General features: G+C 40.6%; 2 protein-coding genes across 2 annotated transcripts; one reads left to right on the top strand and one right to left on the bottom strand.

Moving 5' to 3' along the window:
- The first annotated feature begins 3,412 nt into the window (after positions 1–3,412).
- On the top strand, positions 3,413–5,885 carry LOC121749586 (arogenate dehydrogenase 2, chloroplastic-like). Its single transcript, XM_042144158.1, has 2 exons — positions 3,413–4,763; positions 5,574–5,885. The coding sequence occupies exon 1, from the start codon at positions 3,592–3,594 to the stop codon at positions 4,735–4,737; it is 1,146 nt and encodes a 381-aa protein (XP_042000092.1). The 5' UTR covers positions 3,413–3,591; the 3' UTR covers positions 4,738–4,763; positions 5,574–5,885.
- Positions 5,886–13,864: 7,979 nt separating this feature from the next.
- Positions 13,865–14,673, bottom strand: LOC121749587. The gene is made up of 2 exons (XM_042144159.1): positions 14,423–14,673; positions 13,865–14,339 (listed from the first exon to the last, which is right to left on the bottom strand). The coding sequence occupies exons 1-2, from the start codon at positions 14,654–14,656 to the stop codon at positions 14,049–14,051; spliced, it is 525 nt and encodes a 174-aa protein (XP_042000093.1). The 5' UTR covers positions 14,657–14,673; the 3' UTR covers positions 13,865–14,048.
- Positions 14,674–15,414: the final 741 nt, after the last annotated feature.

Consider the following 15,414-nt stretch of genomic DNA (forward strand, 5'->3'; position numbering starts at 1 on the left):
CATGATAAAACTATAGTACAAAGAGAAGAAATTACAGTTCGCCCGTTTTTTAATTTTGCGCACGAGTTTTCAAGTATTTTTAACATAACTTTTTGTTTACAATTTTGGGAATTTTCTTAGATTTGGCCCAGCAAAACTGTGCATAACTAATTGGCTTAAAATATACATTCATTGATTATTTTGTGTGACATTTATCATATAATGATGACGTCATCATTATATGATAAACGTCACACAAATTTTATTAAAATAAAATCCATAACGTTGTAGTTATCATATAGTAGTACTTAAAAACATAAAAGAACATGATGGTGTGTTATATTGCTAACTATTTTTTAAATTATTAATTACTACTAAATGATATGCATTAGATCTTAAAATTAAAGGCTAAGATCATTCAACTCCAAATATCAATATATTGTACAAAAAATGTCAATAAAGGTATTAAGGTCAATTAACAACAAATTAGTTATAACTAACTTTTGAAAAATATCACAAAATTCTAAATGAATATAACTATCACAATTTAAATTATTTTTGCACACAACATATATCAAATTAAAGATATTTTATAAGGATTCTAAAGAGATCTCCATTGCATATGTTCTGATGTCAAATTTTTTAAAAATATTCTTCAATTTTTGGATTTCTATAAAGCAGTTTAATGACAATGTAGTTATCATAATATGTCAATATAATATGTATAAAATGTCAATTCGAAATTGTATTGACATATTCAAGTCATCGTATTGATATGTTTAATACACTACATTGGCATTTTGATCTAAAACCCTAATTTTGGGATTTTTAATTATCCTTTTAAATTTAAATAATAAAAAAATGAATTTACACATGGCAAATTATAAACTACTAGATATCTAAACATCCTATAATCCCTAATTAGCCGTAGTTAGCAATTTAAGGAGAGTTAGCAATAGATCACACCCCAGAGAACGTGTCTATTTCAAAATTCCCAAAACATGTCTAAGTTATTAAATGTTGTGTTATTTCTAACAAATACTTGACTCTTTAAATCTATTATATTCACCCTTTTTCAGAGTGTACAACGAAATTAATCTTAAATAATCTCGTAGACAATTTCAAAGCAAGTAAATATTGAGGCAATCGAATCTTGATCCAACATGAAAATACGAAATCAACAGATACAAAATCAACGAATCAGTATTAAATTATATATGTATTAATATTTTGCATACCAGTATATAATACTGTATATCGTATCGTTGTTGTGTGACACGATAATATTTAAATTTGGTTTGAATTTTTTACTTTTTCATGTGGTGGTGTAATTATTGTGCACATATAAAAGCGTGTCACTTTAATGTTCTTCTTCGTGTTAGTACAAATTGTATTATTAGGAATATCACTTTGACACGACAAATATGGTCGGCGCCCTTGTTTTTATTGAAATATCACTCTAAAATAAGAGTTATCTTTTCTTATTTTCTTTTGATCCGTCCCCTAATAAGAGTCAAATTTCACTTTTACTATAAATAGTAAGAAAATCTCACATTCCACTAATTCATTTCACTCATATTTTTATTATAAAACTAATATAAAAATATGAATCTTATATTTTATTAACTTTTTCAATTCGTTATTCTTTAACTTTCTTAAATCCGTGTCCACACCAAATGTGATTATTATTGTGAGACAGAGGGAGTATAATTTAATTATAGCATGGGCCGCATAGAATTTTCATACGTGTGCGATTATATTATTCCCGTGTAAATTGCAAATAAATCAGAAATAATTTATAAGGATTAATTATAAATTGTGATCAGATATTTATTAATTATCATTTTTAACAAAGTGTATTCAAAAATTTTTAAAAGGCGGTAGGTGAAGATTAATTCCCATGCAAAATGCATCTACAAATTTTGCGTACACGAATGTTCTGACAAACAACTTCAAAATATCACACACTGCTTTTAAGTTTTTATTGTTGTTATTTTAGAAATCACCGATTCTTAGAAAAATCACAAAATTTAGTTCATTTCTTTTAAAAAATTTGACATATTTCGCATTGATGGATTAAAGTGTATACATACTTATTTGACCAATATATATTCCAAAACATAAGAAACCGCCAAAAAATTGTAGCTGTAGTAGTATATTTTGTAACCTTCTTTAATTTATACATTAGATACTAACCTAGAGAAATTAAACTATGTATGGAATACCTACAAGTTACAAAATTCTGTTCTAACCTTTTTCATTTCCTATACCAAGTGCCAAATGATAAGTTATCAAAATTTTATTTTAAAGTAAAATAAAATGATAAGTTACATAAATGGTCAACTTTGGAGTTCGGATACATCATACATAGAATGGCTGGAAAAAAATCTCTACCTACCCAACTAATTCACTGTTTATCAATCATTATTTCATAGTAGAAAACAAAAAAACGAATAAGTTAAGAAACAAATAAAGTTGGATCGACCAAATCGAATTTTGTACACTATTTTACAATTTCCATATTATTCTATCGGATACAATAAATGGGCAAAATGAGATTTTACAACCGATGAGTTGAAATTTTATAGCTAAATTGACAAAAAAAATTTAAGACTAATACGGTGAACTCGAATCTAAAACCTCCCCATTAAATACTAATATTAGGACAATTCACACACAAGAATTGATTGTTCTTGTTTTAGTTGTGAATTGTGATGGACCAACTCTGTCACTAGAACGTAACGAAGGCCACACAATTGATTTTTAGTTGTTATCTTTGTCTACTTCTTTTCCGACCGAACAAATACTAGTCAAATAAATTTTACTAGTTTTATTGTAGTTTGGCTTTACAATATAGAATGCAATTATTAATTAGGATGAATAAATTAAAGTGAAAATTTGTAATTGGTCGTATATTCTATTAATTTTCTGGATCTCGAAATCTTTTTAATTTCTTATAGAAAGATATGAGTGACTCATGGAATCTGGCACTTTGCCACTTGTGATGATTAAGTAAAGCTTTTGTAACTAATAGTTTGAAAAACAATTTTACATCCTATCGGTTTGATTAATTACTTAATTAATAATAGTAGTGGAGTATTACTTATGGCCTTACATTGGACTATGTAATAATTTACGGCTTCATTTTTGACAAAATACAAACTGGGGCGTTAATTATTTTGTTTGGCCTCTATAAGTAGCCATTTAGTCACTTTTAAACTTACTATGAGAAAAACTGAAAAATAGTAATATGGTGTGAAAATGAGAATAAGAAAAACGAAGATTCCTTTTTTTTATATATAAAAAATGAGGGAAATGATTAATTTAAAGAAAAATAATTTTCTTATTTTTCCTTTTGTTATGAGAAATTTACAGCAAAAAAACACATTTTATTGTGGAAGAAAAATGGAAAATTGCAGCCACCTGATTTGATTCAAAGCTCAACTACCAAAGCAGGACACCAAACCCCTTCTCCTCAAACTACCACCAAAACCCACACGCACAAACACATTTCACTGCGTGTCTGCTTATTCACATATATACACCATAATTACTCTGCTCATCCCAATCATCAACCGCATAAACCGTAAATTGCACCTTAATTCAGCAGCAATGGCTTCCTTCTCTTCCATTCAACCCGCCGCCGCTCAGCCGCCGTCCGCCACCGCCACCTCCACCCATACATCTCACCTCCTGTCGCACCACCACCATCCCGACCAATTGTCGCTCCCCTCGCCGCCGCCGCCGCCTTCCCACCGGCGCCTCCTCCGCCGCCCGCACTGCATCCGCGCAATCGACGCCGCGCAGCCGTACGACTACGAGGCGTACCTGTTCAACCGCTTCAGCCAGTCGAGCAAGCTGAAAATCGCCGTGGTAGGGTTCGGCAACTTCGGGCAATTCCTCGCCAAGGCCTTCATCCGGCAAGGCCACACCGTCTTCGCCCACTCCCGCTCCAATTACCACGCCGTCGCGCAGTCTCTCGGCGCCGCCTTCTTCACCGACCCGCACGACCTCTGCGAGCAGCACCCCGACGTCATCCTCATCTGCACCTCCGTCATCTCCACCGAATCCGTCCTCCGCTCCCTCCCGCTCCAGCGCCTCCGCCGCAACACGCTCTTCGTGGACGTCCTCTCCGTCAAGGAATTCCCGAAAAACATCTTCCTGCAGGTCCTCCCACACCACTTCGACGTCCTGTGCACGCACCCGATGTTCGGCCCGGAGAGCGGGAAGGTGACGTGGCAGAATCTGCCGTTCGTGTTCGACAAAGTGAGGATCGGGAACGAGGAGTCGAGAGTGAACCGCGTGGAGACGTTTCTAGACATTTTCAAAAAGGAAGGGTGCACGATGGTGGAGATGAGCTGCGCGGAGCACGATCGCTACGCCGCGGGCTCGCAGTTCATCACGCACACCATGGGGAGGATTCTCGAGAAATTGCAGCTCGAGAGCACTCCGATCAACACCAAAGGCTACGAGACGCTGTTGAATTTGGTGGAGAACACCGCCAGCGACAGTTTCGATTTATACTATGGCCTATTCATGTATAACAAGAATGCCATGGAGCAGCTGGAGAGATTGGATTTGGCGTTTGAGGCCTTGAAGACGGAGCTCTTCGGCCACTTGCACGAGGCCTTGAGGAAGCAGTTGTTTGGGAAGTCGGAGGAGGGAGGTCACCGGAGGCCGATGCTAGCCAAATTGCCCAAGAATGGGACTCCGTTGTTGCCACCTCAATCGGAGGCCGTTGCCAACAAGAACAATTAGGCTGCTTTGTGTTGTACTCCTATTAGGTAACGCCCCTGTCTTTTGATATATCGGGCGAGAGATGATGGAAATTGTGAAATGATCTAATACAATGTATAGCTTGACAAGATTCATATTGCTTCTGTGTAGCAGTAAAAGAAAAGTAAAAAGTCTGATTTCCAGTGTATGAATCTTCTTTAAAGTTGGAAGTAGATATCTCTAGTTCATTCTTGATTGTTTGTCATTTCTAAATAAAGCAGGAGATTAATGTGCGAAACTAGAATTTATTAACAAACTTCTGTAATTGGTAGTATTTGTCTTGAATGATAATGCAATATGTTTAATTTGAGGTATATATAGAGAAAAGTGAGAGGAATGTCTAGTGTCTTTATCAGAGTGCATGGTTGTTAACAAGAGGGGTATCTTTATGTGTGCACTGTACTCTTTTTGGGTTGTTTCGTTATCATTTACCACTTTTTGTGTGCTATGTGCTCTGTTGGAGTTGGACCCTCCTGATAAATGGTTTGTTATTGAAAAATCGTGATTTTGAACCTTGATGTGCTCTACTTTGAAATGGAAGCTGTGCGGTAACTGACGATCACCTTTATTATCTACATTGTTACGTATAAAACTTGTAGTGAGTGCCTTGTGATAATAATGAACAATGCTGTAAGATCCATCATATTCTGTGGTGTGGTCCAAAGACTGGAAATGGATAACATTCAATTCTACATTGTTTTGTTTTACAAATCATGAAAATGAGTAAATGACTTGACAAGAACTCATTTGATTTCCATAGGTACTTGCTGGTAATATGTAGCCCCTATTTACAGTTATCTTTTTCATTTTTACCTCAGGTGTCAAGCACCATTTCCTTGTTCTGTATGTTATCCTGCTGATAGAACTACAGAGAGTGGAGAATCTAGTTGTGTACAGATGGAAGACTAACTAATCGATGAGAGACTCTATCCTTGCAGTCTCCGTGCTTGTTCTTTTTTCTTCTTTTGATCTGTATTCTGTTTCACTTACACTCTATGTCTTAGTTTTACATAAGATATTGTATCGGGTGAGCTTCATGCTAGCTCCCAGTGCCTTTTATCATGTAGTTGTAGATGAATAATTCTACGTTGTAATGTAATGTCTGATTATATCAGTTCCTTTCCCCGTCATTCTCTCTTCATTAATTATATCATGTTCTGGGCTTCCAAACCTGCTGCGAGGTGCTGATGATTTAGTTTTGGCGGTTCTGCTTGATTTTCATATGTTTGTTGGATATATTTGAATTATAAGATTTTCCTAGTGAGGCATTAACAATATGAATTGATCAAAATAACCCATCCAAAAGTTGGAAGAACAATGAGAAATTTTGTAAACTCTTGAGTAATTATTTATGGATCATATGAATATATTTTTTAGGATCATATGATTAATATATGCATACTGCATATGTATACTCAAGATGAAAAACCACTATATTCTAAGTGCATCTATACCCCTTTTCTCTAGGTGATAGTAGTTGTAGTAACTCCCTTTGTAGTTTGTTACTTTGTTGAACATTTTTGGCCTTTCTTCATGAACAAGTTGATCCAGTGGTCCAATCTCATCTGCAATATCAGGAAAGAAGAACATAGCCACGGAGATCCTCTCGGCCTCTGAGTTTATAACTACTCTGTGCCATAGACTTTTGTAATAGCCGAAAAAAAAAAAAAAAATTTGTTTTTCTTGTTAGTTAAGGTTTGATTTTGTGAATATCTTGGTTAAGATATGTGTGGAAAGTCTTAATTGATTTATATTATTTATGTATGTGAATATTTAGATTTTTATGGTTAATTGAAAAACAAAATAAAATCTAATTAACAAATTATATCTCTCTCTCTCTCCCTCTCTCTCTCGGTTTCTCTCCCTCTCCCCACTACTTTCTCAACCTCTCCCCACTCCCACATAACCGATGCACTCCCTTTCTTTCCAATCTCTCCCTCACATCGGTTCCTCTCTTTCTCTCTCGCGATCGTTCTCAACATCACGGTAAGGTCTCCCCCTTTCTTCCCCGCTTCTTTATTCCTCCCCTAGTCGCGGTCCACCGTACTTCCTATCCTTAGGAAATGCGGGCGTGACAGAGTGGTATCAGAGCCAGGTTTTCTTTCTGCTCTGGATCCAGGAGTCTTTTTCTGTTTTGAGTAAGTTTTCAAAAGTGCCATTGGCTCAACATCCGACTCATCGCACTCAACCTGAAATGAGGTAATGAAAATTTTGAATTTTTGGAAAGTTTAAGTAAATATTGATGCATGTGGAAGGGTACAAAGTGATGTGAAAAGTTGGAAATTATGAGAGTTATGAACTGTTTTTGTGTGTTGAATTTATATGAAAGCATGTGGCTGATGTGTGATGCTATGATGACGTGAATGTTGATGTGAGCTGTTACGTGTGAATGTGTTGGCCTTTTGCATGATTGAACTTAGACGTGAGAGGTTTCACTAGTGCTTCTTGGACCTATAGTAGATAAGGACTTATGGCCTTTGAACACCAGCGGGCTTGAACAGCGATACGTCTGCATACACATATATCTCTCTTCTTCGGTTATGCACCCTGTTTTTATATACGAGGCGATTGTTTCTGTTTTTCTATAGATGGCGCGTATGTTCCGAACCCCGCGACGGAGTGATCGTGATAGACTTAGGGCACAGAGGGTGCTCAGGGAGTATAGAGTGTATCGGAAGAAGGATCACATACCGTTGATTGAGTTCGTAGCGCACTTCGATACCCTCTGGAGGGCAGCTCAGGAGTTCGGAGTGACAGAGCATGACGGCATTGAGAAGCTAATAGAATTGCTCCCTGACAGCTGGAAGGAGTGGGCTGAAAGAACGGCGAGGAGGTACACGTGGCATGAGCCCGTTACCGATGACATGGTGGGCGACATGGCTGGCTTTCGGAAGGCCGTGTATTGTGCACTGGTAGACTCTCGAGAGGAGCAGCCCCCACAGGATGTGCAAGAGAGGATCGTGTATCAGGACAAGTACGTGAGCATGTACGAGGGTGAGCAAGGGTTTGAAGATGACTATGAGGAGGAACTCGAGGTGGCTCCGCAAGGGAACCCCGAGGAGGACGATGACGAAGACCCGGAGGAAGGGCCTATGGATGAGGATGATCGAGTCGTAGCCTAGAAATAGAATAGTTGATGTCTTTTTAGTTTTGTTTTTAGTACGATCTGCTCTTGGGAAACAACGTTTGACCTCCTTTCTTTTAATGAGAATTTGATTTTGATATATATCCTATGTGTTGCATCTTACTACATGAAGATTATGAGAAAATTTTGAGGAAGTGGTAATTTTGGATGAGAATTGTAGTAACACTTTTTGGATATTGAATCAGAATGCCGCCAAGACGTGTACGCCAACCACGACAAGGACCCAACGCTGAGGCACCACCTCCACCACCGCCTCCACCACCACCTCCACCCCCGCCTCAGCAGGAAAGATTCATAGTGACGTTCTCCAGGCAGAACCCCCCTAAATTCGATGGACAAGGAGATCCATCAAAAGCTGAGGAGTGGATACGCGGCCTCGAGCGTATTTTCAAGGTCATGGAGTGTACAGATAGGGAGCGCATTGCTTGCGCCACCTTTCAACTATCAGGTGCTGCCGATTACTGGTGGGAGACTCGGCAAAGGACTATGAATCCTGCACGCTTGGAAGCGTTAACATGGGAGGAATTTAAAATGGAGATTGATAACAAGTATGTCCCAAAGACGTACAGACGGGCCAAGGTGGTAGAATTCCACACGCTGAGCCAAGGCCGAATGACTGTAACTGAGTACGACCGAGCCCTCGCGCAGATGGCACGATATGCGCCCGAGTTGATGGACACCGACGAGAAATGGGCGGTGAAGTTCCGGGCCGGGCTCAAGGATGAGATAAAGGCCGCATTGGCTTGTCGAGGAGAACTCTCCTACTCGGAGATCTTGACTTGTGCACTGGACGTGGAAGACGCACTCCCTAAACCAAAAGTGGTGGCGACAACAAACGCGACACCCCTACAAGCTCAGTCAGGTCATCAAGAGAAGAGGAGGTGGGATGGTGATCACACTCAGTATGGTGGCAAGAGGCCACAACACATGAAGAACCCACCCTACAATGGCGGGAGACAGAATACCTATCACCCGAGGGCAAGCTTTCCGCCGAGGAACCCTCAATGTGGAAGATGCTTCAAGTACCACACCGGAGAGTGTCGAGACCCTAGATGCTTCAGCTGTGGTGGAAGTGGCCATTACTTCCGAAGTTGCCCAAATAAGAACATGGGAACGGGGACGAGACAGAACCAGTTAGGCTTCCGTCCACAATCTCAGGCACTACCTGCACCTCAACCGCAACAACGCCGCCAAGGACTGCCGTCGCAAGCAAGAGCCTACGCCTTGAAGGGGAAACAGCCGGCAAACGGGAAAGAAACCTTTGGGCAAGGAAACTTGGCAGGTATGGGCACACTTCTCAACATGCCTATAGTTGTCTTGTTTGATACGGGTGCATCGCATTCCTTTATATCAACTTCTTGTGTGGATACATTAGGATTACCTACTGTTAAGACCGAACCCACTATGAGTGTGACCTCACCGGTAGGCGGGACTATAGATATATCCCGATCTTGTGCGTGTGTGAACTTTGGAATAGGTGAACTCAGTTTGTTGGCTCATAATTTGCAAGTAATGACGATAGGTAGCGTAGACATAATCTTGGGTATGGATTGGTTAGCGGAGAACCACGTTACCCTTCATTGTAGAGAAAGGGAAATTTCATTTGAAACCCCAGGAAAAGAGCCGACGAAGTTTTACGGTTTCTCAATGAGCCGACGCAAGTCCATTGTCTCCGCGCTGCAAGCCACTACAATGATGAGGAAGGGATGTCCAGCGTACCTTGTTTATTTGAATGGGGAGGAGAAGAAAGACAGGAAGATAGAAGATGTGGCGATAGTGAGTGAATATCCCGATGTCTTCCCCGATGCTTTGCCGGGACCCCCACCCGACAGGCAGGTAGAATTCACGATCGATCTGGAGCCCGGATCGGCACCAATATCCAAAGCACCTTATAGGATGGCGCCAAAAGAGTTGGAGGAGCTTAAGGTGCAACTACAAGAGCTACTGGAATTGGGATTCATTAGACCTAGCGTGTCGCCATGGGGAGCACCAGTGTTGTTTGTAAAGAAAAAGGATGGAACGATGAGGATGTGCATCGACTATCGAGAGCTAAACAAACTGACGCTGAAGAACAAGTATCCACTACCAAGGATAGACGACTTGTTTGACCAACTTCGAGGGGCAGGAGTCTTCTCTAAGATGGATTTGAGGTCTGGGTACCATCAGCTGAGGGTTCGGCGAGAAGATGTACCCAAGACGGCTTTTCGAACAAGGTATGGTCATTATGAGTTCGTTGTGATGCCTTTTGGACTGACGAACGCCCCGGCAGTGTTCATGGACCTTATGAACCGCGTGTTCCATCCGTATTTGGATCGGTTTGTTCTAGTTTTCATCGATGATGTGCTCGTTTACTCGAAGAACGTGGAGGAGCACAAAGAGCACTTGAGAACCGTCCTAGCAACTCTAAGGGACGAGAAATTATATGCCAAGTTCAGTAAATGCGAGTTTTGGCTCAAGGAAGTGAACTTTCTTGGACATGTAGTAACCTCAGATGGGATTCGTGTAGACCCGGCCAAGGTGGAAGCTGTACAGGAATGGAAGTCACCTTCTACACAAAATGAAATTCGAAGCTTCTTAGGACTGGCAGGCTATTATCGAAGATTCATTGAGGGATTCTCGAAGATAGCAAGGCCAATGACACAACAACTGAAAAAGGGAGTCAAGATGAATTGGACACCGGAGTGTGAGGCGAGCTTTCAGTTGTTGAAGGAGAAATTGACCACCGCACCAATTCTAGCTGTGCCGGAGTCAGAGACTGACTATGCGGTGTATACAGATGCGTCGAAGGTGGGACTTGGATGTGTGCTTATGCAGAAGGGGAAAGTGATTGCATATGCATCGAGACAATTGAAGCCCCATGAGCTGAACTATCCGACACATGACTTAGAACTGGCAGCCGTGGTACATGCACTGAAGATCTGGAGACATCATCTCTATGGAGTCCGTTGTGAGATATACACGGACCATAAGAGTCTAAAGTACTTCTTTGGGCAAAAGGAGTTGAACATGCGCCAGCGTAGGTGGCTCGAGTTGGTGAAGGACTACGATTGTGGTATAAATTACCATCCGGGAAAAGCAAACGTAGTGGCCGATGCTCTTAGTAGGAAGTCTCAATCTCAGCTGGCCACTTTTCTTACTATCGATGAGAGTTTGATCCAGGAGTTCAGTAAGATGCGGTTGGAAGTAGTGAGAATGCCCGAGACTGTGGAAGGAATAGTAGCCACGTTGGTGATGGAACCCGATCTAAGAGCCAGGATTGTGGAAGCTCAACGGCGAGATACGTTACTAGAAAAGATTCGCTCAGAAGTGAGGACGGGTGAACTCGGAATTTTTCGTGAGGCAGCGGATAAGGGTCTCACATACAAGGGAAGGTTGTGTGTGCCTAAGGATGAAGGCCTGAGAATGGAAATCATGAGAGAAGCACATGAAACCCCATACGCTGCTCACCCAGGAAGTACCAAGATGTATCAAGACATGAAGAGGCAATTTTGGTGGAACGGTATGAAAAAGCATGTTGCAGCTTTTGTGGAGAGATGCCTAGCATGTCAACAAGTAAAGGCGCTACACCAACGGCCCTATGGGAGATTGCAACCCCTCGAGATTCCGGAATGGAAGTGGGAACATATTGCAATGGACTTTGTGACAGGACTGCCAAAATCCCAGCGAGGAAACACTGTGATTTGGGTGATTATAGATCGCCTCACCAAATCTGCTCATTTTGTACCGGTTCGTGCTACCTATGGATCCAACCAGTTGGCTAAGATATATGTGCGGGAGGTTATACGTCTGCATGGAGTACCAGCGACAATTACATCCGATCGCGATGCCAAATTTACTTCTAGATTTTGGACGAGCCTGCAGCGCGAGTTGGGGACTAAGTTGAATTTTAGTACTGCCTTCCACCCACAAACCGATGGGCAGTCAGAGAGAACGATACAGACCTTAGAAGATATGCTGCGAGCCGTGGTGCTAGATCGAGGCGTAGGTTGGGAAGAAGTGTTGCCATTGGTAGAGTTCGCTTACAACAATAGTTACCAGGCGACTATCAACATGGCTCCATATGAGGCATTGTATGGGAAGAGGTGTAGATCACCACTTTATTGGGATGAAGTGGGTGAGAGAAGAATTCTCGGACCAGACTCTGTAGAAGAGATGATAGAGATTGTCCGACAAATCCGTGGGAGGATCAAGGAAGCACAGGACCGACAGAAATCATATGCTGATGTTCGGAGGACCGATTTACAATTTGAAGTCGGAGAAAAGGTCTTTCTGAAAGTTTCCCCTTCTAAAGGAATAATTCGTTTTGGAGTGAAAGGAAAGCTGAGACCCCGATTTATCGGTCCGTACGAGATTTTGGATAGAGTCGGCGTGGTAGCATACAGATTGGCCCTACCACCAAGCTTTGGGAATGTGCACAACGTCTTCCATGTGTCACAATTGAGGAAGTACGTGTTTGACCCCGCACACATAGTTCACCAAGAAGAGATGATGGTCCTAAATCCCGATCTAAGTTATGAGGAGAAGCCCGAGGCCATTTTGGATCGAAGGGTGCAAGAATTGAGGAATAAGTCAATTGTTTCGGTGAAAGTACGGTGGAGGAATCATGGGGTCGAAGAAGCAACATGGGAATTAGAAGATAAGATGAGAGAGAAGTTTCCAGAGCTGTTTGAGTGATCTAGGAAATTTCGGGACGAAATTTCTTTTAAGGTGGGAGGAATGTAATAGCCGAAAAAAAAAAAATTTTGTTTTTCTTGTTAGTTAAGGTTTGATTTTGTGAATATCTTGGTTAAGATATGTGTGGAAAGTCTTAATTGATTTATATTATTTATGTATGTGAATATTTAGATTTTTATGGTTAATTGAAAAACAAAATAAAATCCTAATTAACAAATTATATCTCTCTCTCCCTCTCTCTCTCGGTTTCTCTCCCTCTCCCCACTACTTTCTCAACCTCTCCCCACTCCCACATAACCGATGCACTCCCTTTCTTTCCAATCTCTCCCTCACATCGGTTCCTCTCTTTCTCTCTCGCGATCGTTCTCAACATCACGGTAAGGTCTCCCCCTTTCTTCCCCGCTTCTTTATTCCTCCCCTAGTCGCGGTCCACCGTACTTCCTATCCTTAGGAAATGCGGGCGTGACAACTTTTGAATATTCCATTGCTCAATAGCTGCAGGAAAACAATCAGCAAGAACATGTTACAAGATCGTCTTCTCAAGAATTGCTTTACTCCCTAATCCGAGGTAATCCACTTTTCCTTAAGTATTACATTATATATGTATGCACATACCTCGAGCTGATCCCCTGCCAGAACGAACAGTGCTTGAGGTATTATAGGAACTGATAACCACTGATTGTCTTTAAGTATCTGAAGGCCTCGTACTTGGCTGTCCTGCAACAGAAGAGTTATTCCAGTGCCATCTGTGTGTGGACGGAGACCAATAACCTGATCATTTTTTGAACATGGTGGGTAGTAGTTGAACTGTGCACACATGGTGGGCATCTTCCTCGCAAAGCAGTCTTCATCAGTTAAGCTTAATGTCTTCGCTATTGACCTGAGGATTTGCTCTTCTGATAGAAATCCATGGGTTCCATCCTAAAACCAATTGGTCATAGGAGGAGGGGTCCATGAGACTTATATACTAGTTTCAGTTTTATCTTGACACCGATGTGGGACAGTTATATGTTATATTTTTAGTTTCATTTGCCAACACCCTCCCTCAAATCCTTCAAGGTGAACCTTGGAGGGGTTGGACTTTTTTTTAATCGATTGGACAATCGGTCCAATTTTTTTCGAACGGCTGGGACCACTTGGCCCAAATTTTCAGCCCAGTTATACTGCTGGGTCAGTCATTTTTTTCGGTTTCAGCTCAGATATACTACTGGGTCAGTTAAATATGACTCACAGTCGGCGACCCGCTCTGATACCATGATAGAAATCCATGGGTTCCATCCTAAAACCAATTGGTCATAGGAGGAGGGGTCCATGAGACTTATATACTAGTTTCAGTTTTATCTTGACACCGATGTGGGACAGTTATATGTTATATTTTTAGTTTCATTTGCCAACATCTTCCGCATGTCTTATTTTAGCAGAGTAGTCTTCCAATACTTTTCGGCAGGTACATGGAAAATTGTTCTCGATTAAATCAATTGTGTAGTCTTAACTCAATTTTATGAGAGGACCTGCATTTTTTTTTACTGGAAAGGTTCTGGATTCTGAGGCCAAAATTTGAGTTTTCTACCGTCTTCTGGAGCGACTTGAAGATGCAACCTATCAGACCATTTGGTTCTGGAAACAGGCGGACAGCTGCTGTAACCTTCAATATCGTTTCCTTGCCTCGTGTATCTCTGCTTCTCCAGCTCCGGAAGGTGGAAGAATTCTGTGGTAAGATGGCGCACTTCATCAGGGAGGCGCTTTCTATGCCATGATTAACTATCTGCAGTCAAGAATCGGTTCATTTTTTCTGCCTTATTTGAAATGGTGAATAGCATACATATAAAAAGGAAGATAAGCTACAACCTGGAAGCAACCCCATTTGGTGAGAGCAGAGTGGAGCGCGTTGAGCTCAGCATCAGTGGAGGAAGCCAGCAGGCTAACATCAATGACTGGCATGTCTGTGGCCAAAGGTGCGTCAACTTCTGTTTTATTTGTCCAGATATAGTTTTCCGGTGGCTCCCCGCCGGTTTCAGATAGTTGATGAGCTGTTTTGCCAAAGACTGCTGCTGATTCTGGAAGATCTTTTGTTTCAGCCATGTTGAGCTATCCGTGACACTTCAAAGCTCGATGTTGTGTAGATTTTAGGCCAATATCCTCCTTTTATAGACAGAGGTTGTGCCACAAACAAGTTAAAAAGTTTTACATGTTGATAATCAATTAGGAAAAAGTAAGAGGCACTCGAGTGAAGGGCATTAAAAAACAAAATTTGTTAGAATAGCTAAATAGGAAAAAGTAAGAGGTACTTGAGTGAAACCTTTTAAAAAATAAAATTTGTTATAACCAAAAAGGAAAACGTAAGAGGCACTTGAGAAAATTTGTTATAACCAAAAAGGAAAATATAAGAGGCACTTGAGTGAAAATCATTAAAAAACAAAATTTGTTTGTTATAACCAAATAGAGAAAGTAAGAAGGGCTTTAGTGAAGGCCATTAAAAAATAAAATTTGTTAGAATAGCTAAATAGGAAAAAGTAAGGGGTACTTGAGTGAAACCTTTAAAAACAAAATTTTTTATAACCAAAACAGGAAAAAATAAGTGGGACTTGAGTGAAAACCATTAAAAAATAAAATTTGTTAGTTATAACCAAATAGAGAAAGTAAGAGGGGCTTGAGTGAAGGCCATTAAAAACAAAATTTGTTATAACCAAACAGGGTAAAAGTAAGAGGGACTTTAGTGAAAACCATTAAAAAAACAAAATTTGTTATAACCGAATAGGGAAAAGTAAGAGGAATCTTGAGTGAAAGTCATTAGAAAACAAAATTTATTATAACCGAATAGGGAAAAGTAAGAGGAATCT

The sequence above is a fragment of the Salvia splendens genome, chromosome 9 (genome assembly GCF_004379255.2).
Source record: "Salvia splendens isolate huo1 chromosome 9, SspV2, whole genome shotgun sequence".
In the NCBI taxonomy this organism is placed as follows: Eukaryota; Viridiplantae; Streptophyta; class Magnoliopsida; order Lamiales; family Lamiaceae; genus Salvia; species Salvia splendens.

Coding starts and splice junctions, on each gene's coding strand:
- LOC121749587 (XM_042144159.1), bottom strand. CDS start 14,656: ATGGCTGAAACAAAAGATCTTCCAGAATCAGCAGCAGTCTTTGGCAAA. Junction 14,340..14,422: donor CCAAATGGGGTTGCTTCCAG/GTTGTAGCTTAT, acceptor TCTTGACTGCAG/ATAGTTAATCATGGCATAGA.
- LOC121749586 (XM_042144158.1), top strand. CDS start 3,592: ATGGCTTCCTTCTCTTCCATTCAACCCGCCGCCGCTCAGCCGCCGTCC.